The following is a 26,207-nucleotide window of genomic DNA, read 5'->3' on the forward strand; positions in this document are numbered from 1 at the left end:
CTCTGCTTCCTGCTGGTGCGGCCCTGGGCAAGGGGTTCCTAAATGTGCAGGGGCTGGAGAGGCCTGTGTGTGTGTGTGTGTGTGTGTGTGTGTGTGCGCGCGCGCGTGCGTGTTTTGGGGCCACACTCAGTGGTGCTCAGGGCTTACTCCTGGCTCTGTGCTCAGGAATCACTCCTGGCAGCTTGGGGGACCCTGTGGGGGGCCGGAGATTGAGCCTGACTTGGATGTGTGCGAGGCTGGTGCCTTTCCTGCTGGATGCGCTGTGGCCCCAAATGCTCGCACTGTAGGCCACAGCTTTTCTGTACCGACCCCGCCAGCTGCCAAGACCCCTGTGAACCATCCCACTTCGTATCCTTCATGCTGTTGTCAGTCTAAGGATTTGTTTCGTTAGCCTTTGTCCATATTTTGGTCATTATTTTTGGGTGTTTGGGCCACTTCCAAATCCCAGTGCGTACTCAGGGGTCACTCCTGGCGGTGGGTGGGGGATTATGTATGGTGGCAGCGATTCAACTGAGGTTGGCTGCATGGATATCCCCCTTTTAATGCTTTTTGACCTTTTATGGTCCTTTTTAATTTTTTTTTACTTCTTTTTTTCTTTTGGGTCACCGACAGCAGTGTTCAGGGGTTCGTCCTGACTCTGCACTCAGGAATCACTCCCGGCGGTGCTCGGGGAACCATATGGGATGCCGGGGATTGAACCCGGGTCAGCCATGTGCAAGGCAAATGCGCTACTTGCTGTACTATTGCTCTTGCCTGCTTTTTAATTTTTATATTTTGGTTTTGAGGTCATACCTGGAAGTACTCAGGGCTTTCTCCTGGCTCTGTGCTCAGGGATAACTCCTGGTGTGCTCAGGGGACCATCTGGGGTGCTGGGGATCAAACCTGGGTTGGTTGTGTGCAAGGCTAAAGCCCTGCTATCTCTTTGGCCCCTGCTTCATTGTTCTAATGTGACATGTATGAGATCCTCCCGCCTTTGGAAACTCCGTTGGTGTTCTTTCCTTTTTCTCAACAGAGGAAACTAATTTCTTTTCAGGCTCAGAGACATGACCACAGAAGTTTTCTGCTGTGCAGGGTTGTGGGGATGTGACAGTCTGGAGGGGGACCAGGAATCTTTGAGGAGGCCCATTCTGTGATGGCAGGGTGGGGGGGCAGTGGGGTCATCAGGCCTTGAGCCTGTACACTGAAGAGGGGGGGGGGTCCTTTGTTTTCTAACTGTTAGAAACTGGTCCCTGTGCATTAGAGCTGCTTAGTCCTATTGGCTGGGGACCTCGGCTGAGAGGCTTAACCTCTGGGCTCCCAACATCCTCTTCGTACTACGGGACAGTAACAGAACTTGCTCTCTTGGGCTCATGGTAAACCACTAGTGACCATTACATAAGGGACCATCGCAATTCAGACAGAACAGTTACATGGGTCCTCTGTTGACAGAACACTGGTATGTTTGTCCCCCACGGAAACTGCACCATTTCTCAGCATGACAGTTATCTCAAAGAAGACATTAATGATATTCATCCATTTTATTTTTCTTTTTGGGTCACACTGGCGTTGCACAGGGGTTACTCCTGGCTTATGCACTCAGGAATTACTCCTGGCAGTGCTCAGGGGACCATATGGGACGCTGGGAATCGAACTCGGGTTGACCGCGTGCAAGGCAAACGCCCTACCCGTTGTGCTATCGCTCCAGCCCCCAATGATACTCATCCCTAACGGTTAGGTGAGTATTCGTTTATGATACAAAAGAAACAAGTGGATGGAAAAGGGATGCAGTTTGCCTTGCTTGCGGCTGACCGGGATTCAACCTCGGGCACCACGTATGATGCCCCGACCCTGCCAGGGGTAAGCCTTGGGCACCGCCGGGTGTGGCTCCAAAACAGAACCAAACAAAATGAAAAAGAGACTGGAAGACACTTTGCAAGGTGTAAAGTGCCAACGAAGTTTCTCTGCAGTTGTGAGGTCACCCTTGGTGGTCATAATCCGTTATTATTTGCGTGCTACCAGGATGGTCCCTGCGTTACCGTGGCCATGGAAACGCGACCCGCCACCCCAGAGAGGACGGCTCGCGGGCGCCCCCGAGAGGCCATCCTCGGGCCCTGCAGCGGGACGATGGGGCGGTCCTTCGCGAGGGGCGAAAGGGATGCTGGGAGTTGTAGGCCACAAGCCCAGGGCTCGGCGGAGCGGCGCATGCCGGGAGTCGTAGTTTCCGGGAGGGCCGGTCGCCCGCCCTGACCGAGCCCGGGCCTCACACGGATGGCGGCTGCGGCGGGCGGCCGCCGGCCCTGGGGCTCGCTCCTCGGGCTCCTCGGGCTGGTCTCGGCCTCAGTCGGCGCCGCCTCCTGGAACATGGCTTCGCTGCGCTGCAGCTTCGGCGCCTTCTGCGAGTGCGACTTCCGGCCCGACCTGCCGGGTGAGGCGCGGCGGCATCCGGGGGCGCGCGAACCCCGGGCCGGGACCGGGGCCGAACCCGGAGAGTGGCACTGGGGGCGGGACCCTCCCCGGGCAGGACTGTCCCCTCCGACTTCCGACCCCGGGACCGGAAGTGGGCCTGGCCGGAGGGGCCCGAGAGCCGGGCCTCGGGGTGCGGGCCGGGAGCTGGGGGCCGTCCTGCGGGGCCCCGACCAGGTGCTGCCCGGGGGAGGCGAGGCCCGGCCGCGCGGGGCCCGGCGGGTGGGCTCAGGCGTCCGGACGCGGGCCCGGGGCGCCCCCGCTGACGGCCGGTGCGTGCGCCCTGGGTGCCACCCCGAGCGGCGCCTGGCGGGGGCGCTGCCGAGCCGAGCCCGGCGTGCGCGCGGCCCGGGCCGCGGGATCGGCGCCCGCGACCCTAGCAGCCCCCACCCCGGGGGTGCGCCCCCCGGCCAGGCTCCCGGCGCGTGCCCTGCGCGCTGACCGGCCCTCCCTGTGCCCTAGGTCTGGAGTGTGACCTGGCGCAGCACCTGGCCGGCCAGCCCCTGGCCAGGGCGCTGGTGGGGAAGGCGCTGCGGGCCTTCGTGCAGGACCCGGCGCCCGCCAAGCCGCTGGTCCTCTCCCTGCACGGCGGCTCGGGCACCGGCAAGTCCCTGGTCAGTGCCCTGCTGGCACGCTACCTCTTCCGGGGGGGCCTGCACAGCCCCCACGTGCACCACTTCTCCCCTCGCATCCACTTCCCCCACCCCAGCCAGATGGATCGCTACAAGGTAGGCGGCAGGGGTTGGGGGTGTGGGGGGGCCCGGACCTTCCTGGGGACTGAGCCCCGAGCCCAGAGAGGGGTAGTCACTTGCTTCAGGCCACACAGCCAGTTGGAGCCTCCTCCTCCGTTGTAGAGCCAGACCCGCCTGCCAGGGATCTGTCTTCCTTGGAGTCCTGGGCGGGGGTGGGAGGGTGGGGGTGGAGGGGCAAGCAGGGTCCCTACCCTGGAGGCGGGACGGCTGCGTGCATCTCTCGGGGTGGGCGCCCGCCTGTGCGGGTCGTTGAGGCGGGAGCCTGCAGCCGCCGGCAATACTGCTTGGCCACTTAGGGACAGGTCACGACCTTGTCCCTTTGTAGAAACGGTAGGGGTGTCAGGGAAGGCCACTGGGTTTGAGCCCCGCTCCTCCCGACGACCCGCTGTATGACCTGGGACAAGCCTCTGCCCCTCTGGAGGCCAGCAGTAAGTGCTGGGTGCTGGGATGGGGCCCAGCCCCTGCTTTGGGAGGAAGGAGGTGGGGGTGGGGCGAGGGGCGGAGCTCCAGGCCCCCTTGAACCTCCTGCCTCTTCCCTCGCAGAAGGATCTTAAGAACTGGGTCCAGGGGAACCTCACTGCCTGCGGCCGCTCCCTCTTCCTCTTCGATGAGATGGACGAGCTGGCCCCAGGCCTGATGGAGGTCCTGAGACCCTTCCTGGGCCCCTCATGGGTTGTTTACGGGACCAACTACCGCAAAGCCATCTTCATCTTCATCAGGTGGGGCCCGGCTTCACAGCGGGGCGGGGCGGGGGCTGAGGCTGCGGGCTGAGCTGCCTCCGCGGCGGCATGCGGTACCCCCCAACCTGGGCCCGTGCTGCTTCCTCGCAGTCTCTCACCCCTGCTCTGGAGACGGTTAATGTGGGGAGCTGGACCTGCCCTGCCCTTGATTCCCTCCTAGCCCCACCTCTTTGCACCCCATCATTTCTTTAGGGAAGCCCCCCCCCCCGTGATCCTTTCGGGGCTAGGAGGATGTGGGTGAAACAGGACAGGATTCTAGGCCCGTCCGAGCCCTCTGGTGGAATCACATCCCCGCTGTGAACCCCAGCAACTTCCGCTTGACAAGGCCGACCCAGTACTCCGTGACCTTTTAGTGAGGTCGGCACTTTTACCGGGGCTTCTTTTGCTGGGGCCCGGGGAAAGCGCCCCCGAGTTTGCACCCCGGGCTGTTCTGTTTGGCCCCTCCCTCCACCTGGGGATCGCTGTCATCCACTTGGGGTCACGCGGTCCTAGAGACTGGGTGAGGGGCTGGAGCGATAGCACAGCGTTGCCTTGCACATGGCCAGCCTGGGTTCGATTCCCAGCATCCCCTGAGCACCGCCAGGGTTCGATTCCCAGCATCCCCTGAGCACCGCCAGGGGTCATTCCTGAGTGCAGAGCCAGGAGTGACCCCTGTGCATCGCTGGGTGTGACCCCCCCCCAAAAAAAAGTGAGGGAGAGTCGTGAAGGGGCCCAGGAGTGTTCTGTCAACTGAAATGCACGTGGCCCATGGGGTGGCAGTCTGGGGGCCGTGGGTGTGGACCCCAGCTCCGACAGGAGGAGCGGGGACTTGTACTGGGAGCGTTCCAGCTCTGGAGCACTGCCAGAGGGCCCGGCTCCCGCCAGCCCTGAGCTGGTCCCCCCTTCAGTCGCATCAGGTGCCAGGCGGGCCGGGAGGGTCCCACCTCCCCCCGCCTGAGTCTGGGTTCGGGTCCCTGTGATTCTAGCAATGCTGGCGATGAGCAGATCAACCAGGTGGTTCTGGAGGCGTGGCGCAGCCGCCGGGACCGCGAGGAGATCCACCTGCAGGAGCTGGCGCCCCTCATCTCCCAGGCCGTGCTGGACAACCCCCACCGTGAGTGGGCCGCGGGACCCCACGCCCCTGGGTTCTGCTTCCTGTGGGGTGGGGGCTGCTGCTCTCGGCACAGCCTGGGCCCTGGCACCGGTGCACGCGCTCCCGTCTCTCCCGGGGCCGCCCCGGCCGGCCTGCGCCGGGCCAGCTGCTCAGGGTCCCTCCTGCCCCTGCAGACGGCTTCTGGCGCTCGGGCATCCTGGAGGAGCAGCTCCTGGACACGCTGGTGCCCTTCCTGCCGCTCCAGAGGCACCACGTGCGCCACTGCGTGTTCAACGAGCTGGACCAGCTGGGCCTGGAGCCCAGAGAGGACGTGGTCCAGGCCGTGCTGGACAGCACCACCTTCTTCCCCGAGGAAGAACAACTCTTTGCCTCCAACGGCTGCAAACTGGTCGCCTCCCGCCTCTCCTTCTTCCTCTGACGTGCCGGGGCCCCCCCCGCCGCCCTCCTCCCCAGGCCAGGCCACCCCGGGGCCTCTTGGAGGGGCACCGTGACATTGAGTGTTGGCCGGGCAGGCCCCGGCTCCCTACCCAGCCTGACTGGCCTTTGCGTCCTAACCCATGGGACGTCCTGGCCTCCCCCTCCAGGCTGGCCTTCCGAACTGTGAATCGTCACTCAGGGACAGGGGTGTGTGTGTGCTTACCCATTACTTCTGGCCCCTGGAGCCCACATTCCGCACCCCGCACCCCAGAATTGTCCAGCTGTGCTGGGGATTCTCAGTCCCCACAGATGGAAGGACTCAAGCTGCCAGTGGGATCTGGCTTTCACATTTTTTAATTTTGTAAAATGACGCACAATAAACATAGCGGTGAGACCAGAGGAGTGTCGGCTGAGGTTTTCGATAGCTCTGGGAGGAGGCTGCCTGGCTGGGCAGTGTGTGTGGGGGTGCAGTCCCCCCCCAGCACCAGCCAGAGGCAGGGGCTCCGTGGTTCCCGTGGAGGGCGCTGTTACTGCCGGCTGAGGTTCCGGGCGACCTTGGTCTTGCCGCGACTCCGGTTGTGACCCTTGAACTCGGTCGTTCTGGGACCTTGGCCCTGCCCGTTGCCATTCGTGGCCTTGCTGGGACTCGGGCTCCGGCTCCGGGTGCCCTTGGACTTGGTGGGACTCAGGCTCCAGGTGACTCTGGACTTGCTGGGACTCGGGCTCTGGTTCCGAGTGATCTTGGTCTTGGTGGGGCTCCAACTTTGGTTCTGGATGACCTTGGACTTGCTAGGGCTCGGGCTCCGGTTGCCCTTGGCCTTGGTGGGGCTCGGGCTCCGGTAGCCCTTGGCCTTGGTGGGACTCGGGCTCCGGTGGCCCTTGGCCTTGGTGGGACTCGGGCTCCGGTGGCCCTTGGCCTTGGTGGGACTCGGGCTCCGGTGGCCCTTGGCCTTGGTGGGACTCGGGCTCTGGTTTCGGGTGACCTTGGGCCTGGAGGGACTCCGGCTGAAGCCCTGGGTGGCGTCAGTCTTGTTAGGGTTCCGACTCTGGTCCTGAGTGCCTTCGGTCTTACTGGGAACTGAGTTCTCTTCTGGGGTCGTCTGGGTCTTGCTGTCACTCTGGCTGTGGTTCTGAGAAGTCTCGAGCTTGCTGAGACTGGACCCATAGCCCTGGGTGACCTCAGGCTTGCCAGGGTTCTGGCTGTGGCTTTGGGCAATTTCGATCTTGCCAGGACTCACGGTACAGCTGTAGGTGACCTTGATCTTTATGGGGCGCTGGGTGTGCTCATCAGTGACCTCATTCTCGCCAGGACTCTGGCTTGGGCTGACTTTGCTGTCAGGGCTCAAGCCTGGGTCCTGGAGAATTTTGCGCTTGGGGGGCCCGCGGATGAGTCTCCAGCCCCAGTCCTGGACAGCCCGCACCTTTCGGAACCGCTGCCTCGAGCCCTGCACCCCCTTGCTCCTGTGCTTCTGCTTTGGCTCCTGGGCAGCCTCCGGGCCCTTGCAGGGATGCTGGCTCTGGGCCGGGGGGGCCTTGCTCTTGTTGGGGGTCTGGCTTTGGCCCTGGGTCTTTTTGGGGCTTTGGTTCTGCTCCTCCATGTCCGAGGACTGGACGGCCTTCACGGAGGAGTTGGATATTCCTGTGGTTGAGGTGCTCTTGTAGTCCCAGCAGACGGTGGATGTCTCTGAAGTTTCTGGGGACGTCCTGGTGCTGACTAGGAATGACAGGTGGGGAGCAGCGATCAGACCATCAGGCCTGGGCAGCTCTGGCCAGGGACGTTTCTCCCTGCGCCCAGCACCCTGTGGGCGGGGCCTCCCGGAGCCCCGCCTCCCCGGAAGTGAAGGCGGGGCTCCAGGAGACCCTGCCCATCCAGACCCGGCCCTGCCCATCTGGACCTGGCTCCGCCCATCCGGACCTGGTTCCGCCTCTACCACAACCCCTCCTGCAGGCAACTCCCTGGCACACTTTGTGGGTGTCCTGAACACCCCCTCAAGGGGGTTAAATGTACCCGCAGCTTTCTGGGCCTCCGTGCCCCTGGAAGCCCACACTGCACTTCTTATCTGTCTCCTGTGGGCCGCCTCTGACGCCTCACACCTGCATTCTGGGACTTGTCCCTTCCGTCCCCTGCCAACCGGCGAAAGCCCGGGGGCATGTGCCTAGGTGTGTTGGCTGGCAGAGGGAGAGGCCAAGAGGGCAGCGAGAAAGGGCCACTGGCTTTGCGGGGGCATCCCTGGGAGCCCCCAGGTCCCCTTGGCAGGTTGCAGGTATCTGCACCCTTGAGAGCCACAGTCTGCGACCGCTGACCTCTGCCCGCTCCGCTGCTTTGGCGCCCGGCATGGGGGCAGAGCACTGGGGACTTACTGGCCAAGATGGGGCCTGAAAAGGTGGAGTCCAGGTAGCTGTTGGACGAGGACTCCTTGTTTTTCGGCGCCGGCCTCCTCTTCTTCTCCTGGGACGGGAAGACAACTGCCACTGCCAGGCTCTGGGGCCCGAGGGGCTGGGGACCCCCAACACACACTGGGTGGCGCCTCAAGGGGCTCGCTGAGGACTGAGGCTGGGAGGTGAGGAGGGGTCATGACAGGAGGCAGGCGGCTCAGGCCTCAGTTTCCTCCAGACTGGATGCACGTCAGTTCCGGTGTGGACGGGCTCTGGCATCACCAGGTGAGGCCCCAAAACAAAAGAAAAAAAATTGCACCCGGAGCACACACCCACGTTGGTACACACCCGCAGTCATGAAGGTGAGTGTGGGCGGGTGCGGGGAGGCAGCTGTGAGGGTCAGCTCCAGCCTCCCGTGACCCCCCAGCTCTGGTTCGGATTGGGGTGCTGCACCCCAGCCCACCAGCCCCCCAGCCGCGGTGCATGGCCCACTCACCTTCTTTTTTTTTTGAAGCAAATAGATTTTATTTAGAGGTTTCTGAGGGAAGGAGAAGGGACAAGTGGGAGAGAGAACAGTGAAAATAACACGCTCATGAGAGAACGCGGGCTTCTCCAAGGGTGGAGGAAGCCCCTACACATAACCGAGCTTTAGACACAAAAGTACGAAAGCATGAAAGTACACATCTCAAGAGGGGAGATGCGGGCGACACATGTGCTCGGCCACGTGGGTGCAAGCAGCACATGGGCTCAGGCAGCATATGCGCACTTTTTTTTTTTCTTTTTGGGTCACGCCTGGCGATGCTCAGGGGTTACTCCTGGCTCTGCACTCAGGAATTACCCCTGGCGGTGCTCAGGGAACCCTATGGGATGCTGGGAATCGAACCCGGGTCGGCCGCATGCAAGGTAAACGCCCTACCCGCTGTGCTGTCGCTCCAGCCCCAGCCCACTCACCTTCTTGCGGGGGACTCTCGGCTCCGCCCTGGAGGCCTGCGGTGTGGACTCATTCACCTCAGGGGCCTCCGGCAGAAGCTCCGGCTGCTGCTCTGCGTCTGGAACCTTCTGGTGCTCGAGCTCCTGCTCCCTGAGCTTCCTGCCAAGCGGGGGGCCCAGAACGCCCGTCAGTGCTGGCACCGGGCGGCGGGCGCCCGAGGAAGCCGCTGCCCGGCGCCCCGCTCACCCCAGGATGCTCTGCGGGAGGCTGTTCTGCTCGCTGTCCTCCAGCTTCTGCCGCAGCTGCTGCTGGGCCAGCTGGCACACCTTGGTCTTGCGCACCTCCTCCACCGACATGCCCGGGAAGAGCTTCTCCAGCAGCGGGAGCAGCTGCCAGGCAAAGGGGGACAAAGCCCTGAGTGGCCCGGGGCAGGGGCAGCAGGGGTGGGTGGTGCTACCTGGCCGTGAGGGGCCCCTCGAGCCTTTGTGAGGGTTGAAGAGGGGCCGGTGTTCGAACCGTTTTGTTTCACGGGGGCCCCACAGCGATTCTAGGCCAGCCGGGACTGTGGCTCAGTGCAAAGGCCCGAGATACGTGTGGCTGGGCCCTGAGGTTCTGGGGATACCCGGCGCACCCTGGGGGTGCTGGGGGCTCCAGAGCCACACACGGTGGAGTAGGGGGAGTGTGCGGGGCCCAGAATCGTGCCTGAGTCGGGTGCATATTAGGCCTGTGCCCTGTCCTCTGTGCTCTTGCCAACCCCTACACCTCATTTTCATTTTTTTTTTTAATTTAAAGTTTTTTTTTTCTTTTTGGGTCATACCCGGTGATGTACAGGGGTTACTCCTGGATTTTGTACTCAGGAGTTACTCCTGGTGCTCAGGGGACCCTATGGGATGCTGGGAATCAAACCCAGCTCAGCCGCGTGCAAGGCAAACGCCCTCCCTGCTGTGCTATGGCTCCAGCCCCAGGGCCAGGCCCTTTAGCCCCCATATGATCAGGAGACTTCGGGAAGGGGACAGTTCGGAGAATCCTGAATTCTGGAGCCACACTGGTCGGGTCTGACCTCTAAACGGGGCGACCGGGCGTGGGGACTGGCTTCGCCGAGCCTCTTCTCCTGTAAGCTAGGGAGCAGAGGGACCACGGTGATGTTACTTGCCCTATGGGAAGGCAGGAGAGGGTTAAGCAGGGTGCCAGGTTAGGGAAGTGCCCGGCACAGAGGAAGGGCTGTGGCACAATCCGAGCCAGTGATCCTGAGCAGTGCTTGGTGCTGGCAGGAAACCCCGTGTCTCCTGGGCAGCGGGCAGCGCCGCCTGTGCAGGCTGTGACTGTAGCTTGACCTCCTGGCCCGTGGGGAACACACCTTTGGGTGCTTGGGGTTAAGGAGCAGGGCAGTAGCAACGTCCTGACGCGCCCCAAAAGTGTTCTGCAGGAATTGCCGGGTCTTGGCTCGGAACAGGTAGTTCTGGACCTTCTTGGGGTTGTGGTGGATGGCCATTGAGAAGTGGGTCTCCGCCTTGTCGAAGTGCCTGGAGAAAAAGCGGGTCACAGGCCTTGAGTGGGGGCCCTGGGGAGACATGGGGGCTTGAGGACCTCATCGGGGAGCTTGGGGAAACTGGTGGGTGTCTGTCCCCCCTGTCCCTGGCCATGCCATCATGCTCTCTGCTCCGCTCCTGTCAGCTGAGCTGTCCGTGGGCCCAGACTGGGAATCAAACCCAGGTTGGTCGTGTGCAAGGCAAACGCCCTACCCGCTGTGCTATCGCTCCGGCCCCCGGATATATATTTTTAAATGTTAAATTTCACATCGCTTTGTACTATCGCTCTGGCCTACGATCTCACTTGTGTAAATGATCACTATTATTAGTATATGCATGGGAGACAATTTGGAGGGATCTTCACCTAGCTTTTAATGGGTAGAGGGAGGTGATGGAACATCAGTGTTCCCAGTTATATATTACATAACACCTAAGTGTCTAGTAGTTTAAAAAAAAACCCAGAGCATTGCCATAACAACACTCAAGTGAAGGACTTTTCCTGAAAACGTAGAAAATAAGATGGGTATTTTCAAGGGGCTGGAGCGGGTAGGGCTCTTGCCTTGCACCTGGGTTTGGTCCCCTGAGCCCCGCCAGGCGTGATCGCTGAGCACAGAGCCAGGAGTAAGACCTGAGCACTCCTGGGGGGCGGTCCAACACCCCCTCCCCACCTCAAGCAGGGGTATTTCAGAGTCCTAACGGGACAGCCGCAGACAGGTCCCATCAAGCCTAGGCGTCGGAGAGGCCCGCCCCGCCTCGCACTCGCCCCGCCCTTCCCCGCACTCGCCCCGCCCCTCCATCACATTGCCCCGCCCCTCCACCACATCGCCCCGCCCCTCCCGTCCTCGCTCCGCCCCTCTCCACACTCGCCCCGCCCCGCCCCGCCCCGCCCCGCCCCGCCCCCGCGCACCGTCGCTTCTGCTCGCAGAAGCCCAGCTTCTCCTGCAGCAGGCCCATGCGCAGCTTGGCGCCCTCGTCCTGCGGGCTCAGCGCCAGCGCCTGCTGGTAGTCCGCCTCCGCAAAGACCAGGTTGCCCAGCTGGAAGAAACAATCTGGAGCCCGCGGCGGGAGCTGGGTCAGGCCTTCACCCAGGAGCCCCCAGCCCGGCCCGCGCCCGCCTCCCCGTCCCCACCCCGGGGCTGGCGCTGCTGCGGGCGGGGGAGCTGATGACACCCCCCTCCCTGCCCCCGGGATTCTGAGCCCGCCCCTCACCGCCGCGGTTGATGTAGAGGCCCTTCTCCAGGTGCTCGTCCTTGAGCGCCTTGTTGAGCAGCAGCACGCCCTCCTGGTAGGCGCCCTGCTTGTAGCAGTGCAGCGCGAAGTCGTTGTAGGCCAGCAGGAGCTGCCGCTGGGCCTGCTTCACCGTCTCCTCGTGGCCCTCGCTCACCATGTCCAGGGCCTTGAGGAAGTCCTCCACGGCGGCGTCGAAGTCCTGCATCCGGCGGTACATGGTGCCCCTGGAGTGGGGGGTGGGGGCACGTGAGCGCGCTGGACCCCCCCCCCCCCCCGCCGCGCTAGGCTTGCCTCTGAAGTTTCCTGAGCCCTGCAGCGCTACTCGGATAACCTGCTAAGGTCACTTTGTTTGATTTTTGGCCTGGGCACCACACCCAGTGGTCTCGGGTCAGACTCCTGGCTCTCCTGCTCGTGCTGGGGGTCGTATGGGGTGCTGGGGATGGAACCAGGCATTGGTATGTATATATATATATATATATATATATATATTTTTTGCTTTTTGGGTCACACCCGGCGATGCACAGGGGTCACTCCTGGCCTCCTGGCTCTGCACTCAGGATTTACCCCTGGTGTTGCTCAGGGGACCATCTGGGATGCTGGGAACCGAACCCGGGTCGGCCACGTGCAAGGCAAACGCCCTCCCCGCTGTGCTATTGCTCCAGCCCCATTTTTTTTTTTTTTTGCTTTTTGGGTATTTTATTGTTTTGTTTTGGGGGCCACAGCCAGTGATGCTCAGGAGTTACCCCTGGCTCTGCACTCAGGAGTTACCCCTGGTGGTGTTCGGGGGACTAAATGCTGGGTTGGTTGTGTGCAAGGCAGACCCTCTTCCTGCTGCTGTACTGTCTCCAGGCCCAGGCACTGATAATGTTATTTTCCTTTAAAAATAGGTCTTGCACGCGGCTGACCCGGGTTCGATTCCCAGCATCCTATATGGCTCCCTGAGCACCGCCAGGAATAATTCCTGAGTGCAAAGGCAGGAGTTGTCCCTGTGCATCACTGGGTGTGACCCCCCCCAAAAAAAAAACATAGGTCCTTTCTCTTGGGGAACCTGGAGCTCACCAGCCTCTAGACCCCCCTCCCCCTTAAGCCCTGAATGGCTCTGAGTTACCTGGCAAGGCCTGCCGGTGGGGGCGGGATTCGGGACGGCCACTGCCTGCACCTTCCCCCAGGGCCGAGTCAATGTCGGGCCCAATGGGGGCTAGGGGAAGAGGACTAGGGCTTACATGGGGAAACTGAGGCCTGGGCAGTCACAGGTTCTCTCCCAGACCAACCACACAGAGGGCTCATGGCAGGGCAGGCCTGACCTGGGCCCCGGGCCAGCCCCCCCTGCCTCCCCCTCCCCCCCAGTACCGGAAGAGGAAGAAGCTGGGGTCCAGAGGGTTGTTCTCTATGGCACAGTTGATCCGCTGCAGCGCGTAGTTCAGCTTGCCCTGCACGGCCAGGATGCCCGCCTCCTCGCGCGCCTGCTGGGACTGGCTCACCAGCACCTTCAGCAGGGTCTTGGTCTCGGGGTGCTGGGCGTCCAGCAGCAGGGCCTTATGCAGGTCGCGGTAGCAGAGGTTCGGCTGCAGGGGGCAGGCTGGTCTCAGGCGCAGGCCAGGGGGCCCGGCAGACCTGGGCTGGCCCCTGGCACCACAGTCCGTCCCCCGCCCCCCCCCACACACACACTGGTCCCACGTCCCGGAGGCAGCAGGTGTGCTGTGCCCTGCCACAGAGTAGGGGGCAGGGGCCGCCTCTCCTGGGAAGGCCCCCGGGAGGCTGACTCCAGGGCGGGCAGGCACAGCCATCGGACCGTGACTGTCCACGGGTCACAGCACAGTGGCCCTGCTCTCCTGACCTCAAAGCCATCGGATGAGGACATCCGCAGGATGAGCGGGTCTGGGTCAGCCAGCGGGCAGACCAGCCCGTGGCCAGGAGGGGACAGTGACAGAGACGGTGATGACAGGGCTGTGTGGGTGCTCTTGGGTTCCAGGAACCACCACGCACTGGCTGTGACCCTCGGGGAGTCCCTCAGCATCTGCCCCCAGGTGTCTGGAGAGGGGATCCCAGAGGAGGAGGGGAGGAGGGGTGCCCGGGCTGTCAGAGCTGGGCAGCAGGAATGCCCCCCCCAACACCAACAGCAAACGCTAATAATTGCCGCCCTCCTGGCTTTGAAGCAGACTCCCCTGAGGTACCCCCACCCCAGCTCCCAGAGAGGGGCACTAGGCCTCCAACACCCCAGGACACCCGTGTCCCCAGACCTGGGTGCCCCACGGCATCGCTCCTGTGCCTTCTCTCTTACCCAGAGGATCCTCCCCTCCCTGCTGGCCCCTCCCCCCTGCCCCGGAGTCCCCTTGCTGCCCGTAATCTCCTGCTCCATCGTTCCTGGGTGGTGACACTTTGGGTGAGGCTCTGCTTAGGGTCCGAGTCCTGGGGGCCAGTGGGGTGATCAGCACCCGACAAGCCAGACTGGGGCCCCAGTCTGGGGAGAGCGGCACCCCCCCGCCCCGTCCTGCCTCTGCCCTGCCCTCAAGGCACGCACTACCTTCTTGAAGGCGTTGTAGAGCCTGGCCCGGAGGACGTGCAGGTCAGCGCTGACCAGGCCTTGCTTCATCTCCTTGTTGATGTAGGAGAGGCAGTTTTCCAGCCGCCCGAGGGCCAGGTAACAGGCCATGCTGAGAGGGGGGGACAAGGAGGCTCCGTCTGTGCGGGGGGGGGAGGGAACAGGGAGGGTGTGGGCCGGGGGGCAGGGGCCGAGCACCCACCATCGGTACCGGAAGCAGGATCTCTGGGGCTGGAGCTTAGCCGCCTGCAGAAAGTATTTGAGGGCTTCCGAGAAGGAGCACAGCTCGAACAGGCACTGGCCCTGGGGACACAGGACGGTCACTTCAGCCCGGCCCTGTGGGCAGGGCAGTGTTGACATGGCAGGACAAAGGGACAAGAGACAGACTGCCGCCCTGTGGATCTGGGCGAGACTGAAAGAAGAGACACAGATGGAAGGAAACGGGCTGGGGGGCTGCCCAGGGAGGGGTCGCGGGGGGCAGGGCAAAGAGCCAGCAGCGCAGACACGAGGGCAGTGACAGTAAGGCCAGGTCACAGGCCACACGCATCCAGGTGCCACCAGCTACCCCCGGGTGATGGAGAGAAGACGGGATGGCAAGAAGCAGCACCGAGGCCCGGGCAGATCAGGCCCCCGAGATGGGTGAAGCAGGTGGTTTGGGTGCACCCAAACAAGTCTTGAACTAGGGGCTGGAGCCGTAGTGCAGTGGGTAGGGAGCTTGCCTTGTGTGCAGCCGGACCTGGGTTCAATCCCCGGCACCCCATATGGTTCCCTGAACCCCGTCAGGAGTGATTTCTGAGCGCAGCAGAGCCAGGAATAAGCCCTGGACGCTGCCAGGTGTGACCCAAAAATTTAACACAAGGTATTCAAGTTGTCAGAATGGAACAAATCAGGACTTTGTGGATATCTTATTTTGGATCACAAATGGGGGCCAGGGGCTGGGCCAGAGAGAGAGAGAGTACAGTGGGGAGGGCGTTGCCTGGTATGGGGCTGACCCAGGTTCAACCCCTGGCTTCCCGTGTGGCCCCTGGAGCCCCCAGGAGTAATCCCAGAGCACTGTCAAGCGTGCCTCTCCTCCAGAACTCCCCTCCCCCACAAAAAAACCCCAAACGGGACTATTACCTCTTTTGTGCTTTTGGGGGTTTAATTTTGGGCCATGCCTGAAAGCACTCAGGGCTGACTCCCAGTTCTGTGCTCAGGGGTTGCTCCCAGAGGTGCCCAGGGAACCATGAACCCAGGCTTCCTGCAAGCAAAGTACCTGGACCTCCACCTCTCTGGCCTGAGCAAATCCAGATTCCAGCAGGTTCTAGATCTATTTGGCACAACAGTCACCAAATCCCTGTGGCCCCACAGATGTAAAATGTACTCTGGGGCTCTCCAGTGCAGGGGTTAAGGCGCTGGCCTTATGCTTGACCCGCTGGGGTGCCACTGCCAGCCAGCAAACATATGTTCCCCTGAGCCCCACCAGGGATGATTCCTGAGCACGGAAGCAGGAGTAAGTCCTGAGTAGCTCTGGGTATGCCCCCCAAATCAAACGAACAAAAATGAAATGCAGTGGCTGGAGTGATAGCATAGCGGGTAGGGCGTTTGCCTTGCATGCGGCCAACCCGGGTTCAAATCCCAGCATCCCATATGGTCCCCTGAGCACCGCCAGGAGTAATTCCTGAGTGCAGAGCCAGGAGTAACCCCTGTGCATCGCCAGGTGTGACCCAAAAACCAAAAAAAAAAAAATGAAATGCAGTTTGTAGAATTCATTCTTCAGTCACACCAGCCACCTGTCTGTGGCTCGTGGCGCTGGATGTGCCAACTGGATAGTTCACTGGGGCGGTAGTAGAGGGCTCAGACTCTTGCCTTGCACGCTGCCAGCCTGGCTTTGATCTGGGGCATCTCAGATGCTCCCCTGAGCACTGCCAGGAGTTGATCCCTGAGTGCAGAGCCAGGAGTGAGCCCTGAGCACTGCTGGGTGAGGCCCAAGTAGCAAGAGCAATGGCAAACGGGGGGGGGGGAGTGCCGAGGAGACAACTATCCTGGGAGAACGGTGGATGGGACAGTGTTGCACCACTTCACCAGCCCTGGCTGGGAGGCGGCTTGGGAGGTGGTGAGGTGAGGAGAGGACAGAGGGACAGAGACTCCCAGAAGACAGAAGCAGATGCCAGGAGCGAGGAAGGCCCTTCTGGCTACAGAGAGAACCAGGAGGCTCGTGTGCACATGCGTGTGTGTGCACATGCGCACACGCTTGCACATGCTTGCACATGCTCAAGCCGTTTGGGGGTGGGGTGGGGGGGGTCTCTTGTGGGCCTGGAGCATCAGAACCTTCAGGTAAAGCACCAGGCTGAGCCGCTTCAGGAAGTCGGTGTTGTCGGGCTGGTAGTAGTAGGCCTTCCGCAGGTTCTGGGCGGCCGAGGAGAAGTCACAGAGCTGGATGTACGCTTCGGCTCGGAGGACGTAGAAATCCACCTGAGGGGGAGGGCACCCAGCTGTGGTCCCTCTGCCACCTGCTGGTCCGGAGACGGGGGCTGGCAGGCATGGCAGGAGGGAGAAGCGGGTGCCAGCCCACGCCCACCCGGGCTCTCTTCCTCTCACCAGCTCTGAGTCCAGGTGCAGGGCGCGGGAGAAGAACAGCACGGCCATCTCCCAGTCCTTTTTCTCCAGGCACTGCTTTCCGCGGACATAGCTGCAGGCGGGGGGTCGGGGGGACAGAGGCTGGCCCTGACTTGGTTTTTGTTTGCTTTTATTTGTTTTGGGGGGCTATACCCGGTGGTCCTCAAGGCTTACTCCTGGATCTGTGCTCTAGGGTCACTCCTCTCCTGGGGGGGGGGCGGCCCAGGGAACACTATGGGAGATCAGAGATAGAACCTGGGTCAGCCGCGGCCCAGGCCAGGGCACTACCCACTGTACTATATGGCTCTGGTCCTGGGCCTTGTGGCCTTTACTTTGAATCAGCTCTGGGCTTCCAGCTGGGGCTAAGTGCGGGGTGTGTGTGTAAGAGAGGGATCGGGATGGAGAGTCAGAAAAGGCAGGCTGGCGTCCTTGGGGTGCCTCCCCGTCCGCGGCTTCCCCTCTGCGAACATGGGTGAGTTGTATTATACATTGAACCTGACCGGATGGCAGCCCAGGGAGGGAGGCTAACAGGGCCCAATGCGTGACCATGGCTGTGCTGGGTCAGGACCTGGGCCCTTGTGGAGAGAGACACTCACTACTCCCTGACTTTGAGGGGCACCGTGAACCCCGATTCCTTTGGTTTTATTTCCTCGGAGTTCATGAACACCTGGCTGGTGCCAAAGATGCGCTGGAGGTTGTTCTTGGGGGCGGGGATCACCCATGGCTTTGGGATGAACGCTGAGGCAGTCTGGTCAGCCCCCACACCGTCCTGGAAATGAGGGGAGGCAGGTCTCACACGGCCCCTCCCCCCACGCACACCTGCTCCCCTGGTCTGTCGTCAGTCCCGGGTCCTAGATCTCCCTAGCCACAGCCCCCGCGTCCTGGTGACCTCATGCCCCGTAGCAGGGGATCAAACTGAGCCTCCCCTGACCTCGGCGGCCAGCCAGAGGCCGGCCTCACCTCCCCCGACTGTCCAAGAGCTCCGAGACCCGGCCTCTTCCCCACCCTGCCTCTGCACAGCCCATTTCCCTCCAGCTCCGCGCTTCGGCCCCGGTGCACCCAGCGCTCAGGGCCCCCTCCGGGGGCTGCACGACGGTCCCCGCCGCTCCCGTACTGGGAACCTCTCCTGCGACCCGCCCCTCGCCTTTGCTCTGTCCTTCTGCACCTCTCGGTTGTCTGTCATGAGTCCCCCTCCACGAGGCCCTCAGGGCCTGCGCCGGCTGCCTCGAGGCCCCCACCCGGGTCTCGTCCACTCCTGACGTTGCTAGGCACCATCTCCAGGACGCCCGCAGGCCACGCCCTCCGGCCACGCCCCCTGGAATCCAACCAATCGGAGGTTCGCAAAATTTGACGCGGAGGGAGGCCGAGGGGTGAGCGCGAGGAAGGGGCTGCGGCCGGGGGTCCCGGCGAGACGGCGCGCCGGCGGGGGTTAGAACAGGGCTCCCTCTTCCCGACCCCGACGGCAGGCGCGGGCCCCGCGAGCCCTGGACAATGAGGGGTGCCCGAAACCGGGGCACACCGCGGCGCTGCAAGTGCGGGGGCGGCCGCTTCCGGGACGCGCCCCGCCCCTTCCGCCTTTCAAGCTCGGTCTCCTTGGATTGGCCGCCGGCGGCCGCCCTGCGCAGGGGGCGACTGTGATTGGTCGGTGGCCGGTTACGTCAGGGGAGCGGGTCGGAGACCGAGACGCAGACGGTCGGAGGTCTGAGACATGAGTGGACGCGACATGTCGCCGCCGCGGGGCATCTTCCAGCCCATGATCTGGCCCAGCCGGCCCATGCACGAGTACATTCTGGCGCCCCGGACCTCCGGGAAGCGGTGGCTGGTGAGTCAGCGTGGGGCCGCGGGGGGCGACTCCGCGGGGCTTCGGGCTCCCGTTCCACGGCCGAGCCGCCCCGCCCACCCCCCCCGCCCATTGTCTCCCGCCGCCGACCCCGGCCACGGGCCCGGGGTGCAGGCAGCTCCCAGACCCCCGGGCGCCGCGCTCCTGTCGCGGGTGTCTGCGCCCGCGGCCGCGCCCCCCGCCCCGCGCGCCCGCCCCGGCCCCGCCCCTCGCCGTCCTCCGCGGGGGCCCCGGGGCGGCGGGGGCGAGAGCTGGCGCGCCTGAGTCCCCGGTGCCCGCAGGTGGTCGGCCTGGGGAACCCCGGAGTGCCCGACACGCGGCGCAGCGTGGGCCTGGCGCTGCTCGAGCGCCTGGCGCAGCGCCTGGGGGTGGCGGAGAGCTGGGCGCGCGACGCGCGCTGCGCCGCCGACCTCGCCCGGGCCGCGCTGGCCGACGCCGAGGTGGTCCTGCTCCGACCGCGGCGACGCGTGAACGCCAACGGGCGCTGCGCGGCCCGGGCCGGTGAGTGGGGCGCGGCCGGCGGGGCCGGGAGCTCCGGGAGCGAGCGCCGCGCGCCCTCGGCTTCGGTGCGGGGCTGATCGGGGACCCCCCCCTCCCGGCGCCGTCGGGGACCCCCGTGGGGACCTCCCCGCGTGGGCGCGCGACCCGAGATGACCGGTCCCCCCCGCCCCCCCAGCGGAGATGCTGGGGCTGGCCCCCGATGAGGTCTACCTGCTGCACGACGAGCTGGACAAGCCTCTGGGGAAACTGGCGCTGAAGCTGGCCGGCAGCCCCAAGTGAGTGTCGGAGGGGGTCGGGCGGGGCCGGGGTAGGGGGGTGTGACACCCCCCACGTCCTAACCACCCGTTCCTTGTCCCTGGAAGGGGCCACGAGGGAGTCCGGTCCTGCATCAGCTGCCTGAACTCGAGCGTGAGTGCCCCCCACCGCCTCCTTACTATGGGTGGGGTCCCCTGGAGGGGTGGGTCTGCAGGGACACTCCCTCACCTGTGCTCCCCCACAGCTCATGCCACGGCTGCGGGTGGGCATCGGGAGCGCCCAGCCCCCAGAAGACGTGCAGACCTACCTGATGAGCCCCTTCTCGCCTGCGGAGCAGGAGCAGCTGTCCCAGGTGCTGGACCGCGCTGCCGACCTGCTCCTGGACCACCTCCAGGAGCGCGGCCAGGCGGTTCCGCTAGACCTCTGAGCCCGCAGCCGCAAGCAGACACCGCCACTGCCCGCACACCCCAACCCTGTCCAGGAAGCGCCGCGCTGACCCACGCTTTCCGTTTATTTATTTTTATTATTGTTATTATTATTTTTTTAATAGAATGTGTCTCTGGGCTGCCCCAGGTCGCCCTGCAGGGTGAGGGGTGGGGGGCAGGATCTGTGGCCGGATAGTCCGTCTCTGGGCTAGGGGGTGGGCATCTCTGTTTCACTTGGAAAGGAGAGAGCCTGCAGGATGGCCGCAGCCTTTCAGCCTTCTCTTCTGCATACCGAACTTCATCTGAGCGATTAAAGACGCGTGCATGAAGCCGAGTGGGGCCATTCTTCCCCTGCCTGTGCGTACAGCAGTGGGGGTCCAGCCGCGGCCCCGAGCCCGAGAGAGCCCGGATGCGCCGCCCCCCCCCCCCCCGGTGCCCTCACCTCGGTGTTGTTCTGCATGTGCAGGTTGCCCACCCTGCCCACGCGGCTGGTGTGGGAGAGCAGCTGGAGGTCCTTGGGGTTGGGCGGGATGCCCGAGCCGCGCGGCACCAGGCCCAGGTCCCCGGGCTGGTAGGGCCTGATGCCAGCCAGCTGCTTCACCAGGGCCGTGCGGGGGGACTGCCGGCTGGCCTTCCTGTACGGGGGCGGGGGGGGACACGCGTCGCCTCATGTCACTGAAGGCTGTAGCCCACCCAGCGGGGCCACCGCTCACCTCTCCTGCTGGGGACAGGGGACCTGGAGGGGACCGAGGACCAGGGCCGAGCTGAGCATGGCCAGCAGCTGCTCCGTCAGCTCCCTCTGCTGCAGCTGGAACAGGAGCTCGGCGTCTTTGCCCTCCTCTGGCCGCATCTGTGGGGTGTAGGGCGCGGCCGTCAGGCCCTCAGGGGAACGGGACCCCACTTCCCAAGGTCTCCAGCCACAGCGGCAGGGGAGACGCGCCCCCCCCCCGCCCCAAGAAGACAAGGCCGAGGCAGGCCAGCCCCTCGGGCAACCTCCCGCTCCCCTGCCCGGCTTCAGGACCCCCCACCCTGCTTCCAAGCACTTCCTGCTTCCCTGCAGAATGTTCTGGAGGACCGAGGTGGCCTGGGTCACGGTCTTCTCCAGCCTTGCCCTGGTGCCCTGCTCCTTGGCCAGCTCCTGCTGGAGCCGCTGCCCCTCAGCCCGCTGCTGCTCCAGCCCGGCGCTCAGCTGCTCCAGCTTCTTCCTGCGCCCCCAGGAGGGTCAGCCCGGGCCTCGCCCTCCCTCTGAAGGGGCCGCCCGCCTGCCCGCCCTCCCGCCCGCCCGCACCGCAGCGCCCGGTTCTCCTCCTCGCACTGCTGCAGGCAGTGCTCCTGCTTGCTGAGCCGCGCGCGCGTCTTCTCCGCCTCCTTCTGGTCCAGCTGCTGCTCCTGGCACTTCTCGGTCAGCATGAGGATGACCTGTGGGCGCCGGCGGGCACTCCCTCACGCCCAGGGCTCGCCCCCTGGTCCCCAGGGGGCCTAGACGCTCCTCTCTGGACACCACCCCTGCCCCCCACCCAGCTCCACTCCAGCAGCTTAGGGGGGGCTTGAAGCCACACAGGAGAAGCAGGGCCGGAGGGGCGGCCCCTTCTCCGCCTCTCCCCGGGAATGGCCCGGGGCGGATCCGGCCCTGCCCCCGGGGCACCTTCTGGTGGGACTGGTTGTTCTTGGCCATGGCCTTCTGCGTGCTCTCGAGCAGCTCCAGCTCCTGGCGCAGGTGGCACTGGGCGCTCTTGAGCTCCTCGTTCTCCCGCAGCAGCTGCAGGCCGTGTCGGGACACCTTGGACAGCTGCAGGGTCACCACGTTGTTCTCCGTGATGGTCCGCTTGGTCGTGTCCCACATCTGGGAGGCCGCTAATTTGCGGAACTCGGCGGCCACCAGGTTCACGCGCTGAGTGATCTCCTTCCGCAGCCTGCGGGGCGGGGCGGGGGGGGGGGTCCGCACTCTCCCCTGCCCCCCCCCCCGGGGCGGGGCTGCCACCCCCGGCTCTGGGCTCACGCTACCCCCTTCCGAGCCCAGGCCTGGACCACCCACTGCGCAGGGCAAGGCGGGGCCCCGCCCACCTGTCCTTGTCCATCATGGACTTCTTCTCGGCGTTGTAGATGTTCTCCTTGTACTCGCTCTCCTGCTTCCGCAGCTGGTCCTCCAGCACCGCGAACCTCTCCATGAGCTCCTCTTTCTGCAGCCGGAACTCCTCGAGGGCTGCCAGCTTCCCCCCTGCCCAGGACGCAGGGCGGCTGGGGTGGAGGCGCGCCCCGCCCCGCCCCCCACGCTGGTCCCGGGTCTCTAAGATGCCCTGTCCCCAGGCGGGTGGTTCTCAGTCCTGCCCCATGTACCCACACTGGGTCTGGGTTCCTCTCCCTCCGTTCCTCCACCTGTCCCGTGAAACCTTGCTCGGGCGCCACCTCCTCCAAGAAGCCTCCCGTGATCCTCTCACCCTTTTCATGAAAATGTGTCACAAACAGCCTCTGGCCTTCACCCTCTGCCCCATTCTGGCCCAATGCCATCCCGAGTCCACAACATCGCCTCCCAAACGGTGGCTGTGGGGGCCCGAGGGCATCTCCCAGGGGGGGATGGAACATCCTGTCTCCAGGACCGGGGGCACAACTATGAGTTAGTGTGGGGAGCCGCGCAGTTATGGGGGGCATGGGGATCCGAGTGATGGTCCAGTGGGTCAGGCGTTTGCCCTGCACGTGGCAGACCCGGGTTTGACCCTTGGCATCCCAATACGGTCCCCCGGATATGGCCAGGGGTGATCTGAGTTCAGAGTCAGGAGTAACTCCTGACCCTCTTCCAGGTGTGGCCCCCCGAAAAAAGAGTGGTGGTGGGGGGTGACATCGTCTCCCCACTGCCCAGGTGGGAGACTGAGGGTGAGGGCGGGGCTGGCCCCGGGCTCCCGGCCCCTCACCGAGCGCGATGTTCTCCGTGGTGAGCTGGTCCTTGGTTTCCTGGAACTCGTGGCGCACCTGGGCCAGCTGGGCCTCAAAGGCGTCCTTCTCCATGTCCTTGGCCAGCTGCAGGCTCTGCAGCTGCTCGTTGAGCTCGGCGATCTCGTCCATGCGCTGGTTGAGCGTGCGCTTGAGGAAGGCCACGATCTCCTTCTTGTTGGTGGCCAGCTGCTCGAACTCCTGGCGGAACTGCTTCTCCTGCACGGCCAGCTCGTCCCACTTGCGCTGGTACCTGCGCGGGCCAGAGCCGGGGTCGGGGCCTGCCCTCCCCACCCCGCCCTCCTCGGCGCCCGCGGCCCAGCCGCTGCTGGTGTCCTCTGCAGGGACAGCGCCCGGGTCAGTCCACGGCCGCGCCAGGCCCTAAGGCTGCTCTCCTGCGTCCCTGTTGAGCAGCGGCAGAAGTGAGGGATCAGGGCGACGGAGACAGGGCAGTGGGTAGGGCACTTTCCGGAGCACAGCAGGCAGGGCGCTTGCCTTGCTCGCAGCCTACCTGGGTTCAATCTCTGGCACACTCTACGGTCCCCCGAGCACTGCTAGGAGTGAACCTGAGCACAGAGGCACGAGTAAGCCCTGAGCACTGCCATGTGTGGCCCAAAACAAGACCAGACCAATTCCCAAACATAAAGACTAGGAAGTAGGGGCTATGATGATACCATTATTTATTTATTTGTTTATTTGGTCACACCTGGTGATGCTCAGGGGTTCCTCCTGGCTCTGCACTCAGGAATTACTCCCGGCGGTGCTCAGGGGACCCTATGGGATGCTGGGAATCGAACACGGGTCGCCCGCATGCAAGGCAAACGCCCTCCCCGCTGTGCTATCGCTCCAGCCCCATATGATACCAATTTTTTTTTTTTTTTTTTTTTTTTTTTTGTTTTTGGGTCACACCCGGCGATGCACAGGGGTTACTCCTGGCTCTTCACTCAGGAATTACCCCTGGCGGTGCTCAGGGGACCATATGGGATGCTGGGAATCGAACACAGGTCGGCCGAGTGCAAGGCAAACGCCCTACCCGCTGTGCTATGGCTCCAGCCCCCATATGATACCAATTTTTACAGATGTGAAAACCTGAGGCTCTGACGGAGGAAAAAAAATTCCTTGTTCGTGAGCAGCAGAACCAGAACTCAAAGTCAATCTGACCCCCCAAATCGAGGGTCTTTCTGGGGGGTCTTTAGAAGCCCAGAGGTCCACCAGCACTTCTCAGTCAATGGAGCGGTGCAGTGCTCGAGAGCACACTGGTGATGCTAAAGTGCTCTGGTGCCGTGCCCGGGGTGGGCCAGGGAGCCAGCCGAGGGTGGCTGCAAAACATGCACCTCAGCCCCCTACCTCTCTGGCCCAGGGTTAAGTCTTTCAGGGGAACATCGGGGCAGCACCAGGCCAGTGCTCAGGGCTGACTCCTGACTTTGCTCAGAGACCACTCCCGGCAGGGCTCGGGGGCCCTATGGGGTGCTAGGTCTCAAACTCAGGTTGGCCACAGGCAAAGGCCAGTGCCGGCCACTGGACTCTCTCCCGTCCTCAAGGTGCTCAGCCCAAAGTGGCCAGCCATGAACCCACGTGAGGTCGGGCCTCCCCGGCTTCACTATCGCGATGCTATGCAGCCCTCTCCCTCCTACCCGAGCCCAGAGCTGCCCTCGGGTGCCCTGCCGGAGACTCCCCCGGGGACTGGGCAGTGGAGGGCGTGTCTGTCTGTGCCAGCAGACCCCTGTCCCCTCCCCCGCATTCTCGGGGCTTGGCAGCGGGGCTGGAGAGCCGCCCACTGTCTCCCAGTGCATTCCCCAAGCACACAGGTGCTCCGCTCGCGGGGACGCTTCCGTGACACACCGGTTCCCAGTGGCACACTGGAACAGACCTGCCCGGAGGACCTGGCATTCCCACGGCAGCTAAATGGCCACCTGGGGGCTCAGGGCTTAGTGATGAACCTTTGGTGCGGGCGGGCGAGAGGCACGGAGCTCCCCTGCCTGGAGGTCCCTTTTCCTGAGTGCGACTCTCCCTCCCTGAGCCTCAGTCTCCTCACCGGTGCACTGGGCGCAGGCCCAGGCCCCTGGCACAGTCTCCAGGGTGTAGTGAGCACTCGTGGGGGACGCATTAAGCGGTGGGCGCTGCAGGATCTGAAGCCGCTTTGCTCGTTGGCAAAGAGGTCTGTCTCAAGGTGGCCCCAATAGGCTGTGGGGCGGCTCGATGGGAAGGAAACTGGGGTCTCAAGCGGCAGGAGGGGTACCCCGTCCCCCGCCCCCCCCCGAGCCTGCCAGGAGCGATGCCCGAGTGCAGAGCCAGGAGCAAGTCCTGCACACCGCCGGGGAGGGCTCCCAAGGCAATCAGTCAAGTGCAGCAGGCTACGGGCGGGTGTTTCTGAGCGAGGGATCCCCCCTCCCCATGCTACACGGTCATGGCAGGGGGTGACCCATTCACAAGTGGGGAAACTGAGGCCCTGCATGGATACCTGAGCCAGCAGCTGGGTAAGTTTATTGGGGCACACAGTGCCACAGACCAGGGTAGGGCAGATGGAAGAAGGAACCCCTGGGGTATCATTTCTGATTCATCTGGCCAGCTAGATGCCCCCTGATGAGTCACGTGGGCAGGAGGGAGGCCTGCCCGGCCAGGGTGGCCAGTTGGGTTCGGGACCCCAGCACACAGCCGAGAGTGGCTGGAGAAATTCATTTTCCCTCAACCTTTCAAAGCCTTCCACGTTGCCTGGGAGGGACCGGCGGTGGGGTGGGATGCGGACCCCCTCGGGAGGCTGGAGCACAGCCTGGCATCCCTGGGGGGGGGTCCCCGCTGGCCCACCCACCGGGCCAGCCTGTCCTCCAGGTCTCGGATCTGCATGAGGTAGAATTCCTTCGTCTCCTCGCTCAAAGGTGGCTCCAAGGGCTTGGGGGTGCCTGTATCCTTCTTGCCGCTTCTCCGCTTCTTCTCGAGCTCATTGGGCGCTTTGTTTGTCTTCTTTTTGGGAGCCATGGCTGGTGGCAACCACCGCTCAGGCCCCTTTAAGGGACTACGTGGTTGCTAAGGAAGTTGGTCCCAGACATAGCAACAAGCTGAGCGCTGCGCTGGCCTTAAAGGGGCTCCGCCCTCTTCCCCTGCACAGTAGCACAAGCCCGTTCTTCCACGCGACCTAGACGCTTCTGGCCTGGGGACACCAGATCACCACCTGTCAGGCACCAGGACGCCAGGGTCTCGGGGCACTCTGCGGGCTCTGCCGCCCCAGGGACCGATGCGGGGACATTGGAGGGCACCAGGGCTCTGGCAAGGGGTAGAGCGTGTGTGACTGCAGCAGCGGGCGAGGTGCAGGGCCAGGTGGAGCCCAGGGCAGTACCTGGGGGCCGGGCCTCTGCAGGAAGGGGGTGGGCTTGCCGTCCACGCTGGGACCCTCGTCCCCTCCCTGGAGCAGGCTGTGTGTGTGGTGACAAGGGGGAGGGGGCGTCTCCTTCCTGGCCGCACCGCAGAGCCCCAGAGGCAGCTGGCACGGAGAAGGGACGCAGACCCATGCTCTCGAAAGACCAGTGGGTAGCTGCTGCTGACGCCAATCTGCAGTGCTGGGATTAACGCCCGGGCAAACCGCCTCTGAGCCTAGTCACTCCCACACAGCG

General features: G+C 63.8%; 4 protein-coding genes across 5 annotated transcripts; 2 read left to right on the plus strand and 2 right to left on the minus strand.

Moving 5' to 3' along the window:
- Window positions 1–2,175: 2,175 nt before the first annotated feature.
- TOR2A (torsin family 2 member A) lies at window positions 2,176–5,585 on the plus strand. Of its 2 annotated transcripts, none has more exons than XM_004613307.2 (5): window positions 2,176–2,404; window positions 2,905–3,170; window positions 3,738–3,913; window positions 4,900–5,027; window positions 5,201–5,585. In XM_004613307.2, exons 1-5 carry the CDS (start codon window positions 2,248–2,250, stop codon window positions 5,443–5,445), a joined length of 972 nt encoding a protein of 323 aa, XP_004613364.1. In that variant the 5' UTR covers window positions 2,176–2,247; the 3' UTR covers window positions 5,446–5,585. The 2 variants fall into 2 exon arrangements, with proteins under 2 accessions (XP_004613364.1, XP_054993615.1); XM_055137640.1 differs by lacking the exon at window positions 2,176–2,404 and adding an exon at window positions 3,520–3,622 and having other exon boundaries at window positions 2,444–3,170.
- Window positions 5,586–5,807: 222 nt separating this feature from the next.
- Window positions 5,808–17,954, minus strand: TTC16 (tetratricopeptide repeat domain 16). Its single transcript, XM_055137612.1, has 14 exons — window positions 17,816–17,954; window positions 17,247–17,419; window positions 16,633–16,723; window positions 16,363–16,506; window positions 14,255–14,355; window positions 14,035–14,164; window positions 12,861–13,075; window positions 11,490–11,734; window positions 11,188–11,329; window positions 10,109–10,274; window positions 8,998–9,140; window positions 8,772–8,910; window positions 7,806–7,893; window positions 5,808–7,158 (listed from the first exon to the last, which is right to left on the minus strand). Exons 1-14 carry the CDS (start codon window positions 17,831–17,833, stop codon window positions 5,972–5,974), a joined length of 2,982 nt encoding a protein of 993 aa, XP_054993587.1. The 5' UTR covers window positions 17,834–17,954; the 3' UTR covers window positions 5,808–5,971.
- A 270-nt stretch (window positions 17,955–18,224) lies between these two features.
- PTRH1 (peptidyl-tRNA hydrolase 1 homolog) lies at window positions 18,225–20,003 on the plus strand. Its single transcript, XM_055137656.1, has 5 exons — window positions 18,225–18,472; window positions 18,772–18,991; window positions 19,167–19,266; window positions 19,354–19,399; window positions 19,491–20,003. The coding sequence occupies exons 1-5, from the start codon at window positions 18,359–18,361 to the stop codon at window positions 19,671–19,673; spliced, it is 663 nt and encodes a 220-aa protein (XP_054993631.1). The 5' UTR covers window positions 18,225–18,358; the 3' UTR covers window positions 19,674–20,003.
- CFAP157 (cilia and flagella associated protein 157) lies at window positions 19,841–25,684 on the minus strand. The gene is made up of 8 exons (XM_055137622.1): window positions 25,409–25,684; window positions 22,581–22,852; window positions 21,736–21,889; window positions 21,317–21,584; window positions 20,960–21,090; window positions 20,385–20,876; window positions 20,114–20,306; window positions 19,841–19,973 (listed from the first exon to the last, which is right to left on the minus strand). The coding sequence occupies exons 1-8, from the start codon at window positions 25,573–25,575 to the stop codon at window positions 19,902–19,904; spliced, it is 1,749 nt and encodes a 582-aa protein (XP_054993597.1). The 5' UTR covers window positions 25,576–25,684; the 3' UTR covers window positions 19,841–19,901.
- Between the last annotated feature and the right edge of the window lie 523 nt (window positions 25,685–26,207).

The sequence above is a fragment of the Sorex araneus genome, chromosome 1 (genome assembly GCF_027595985.1).
Source record: "Sorex araneus isolate mSorAra2 chromosome 1, mSorAra2.pri, whole genome shotgun sequence".
Lineage (NCBI taxonomy): Eukaryota > Metazoa > Chordata > Mammalia > Eulipotyphla > Soricidae > Sorex > Sorex araneus.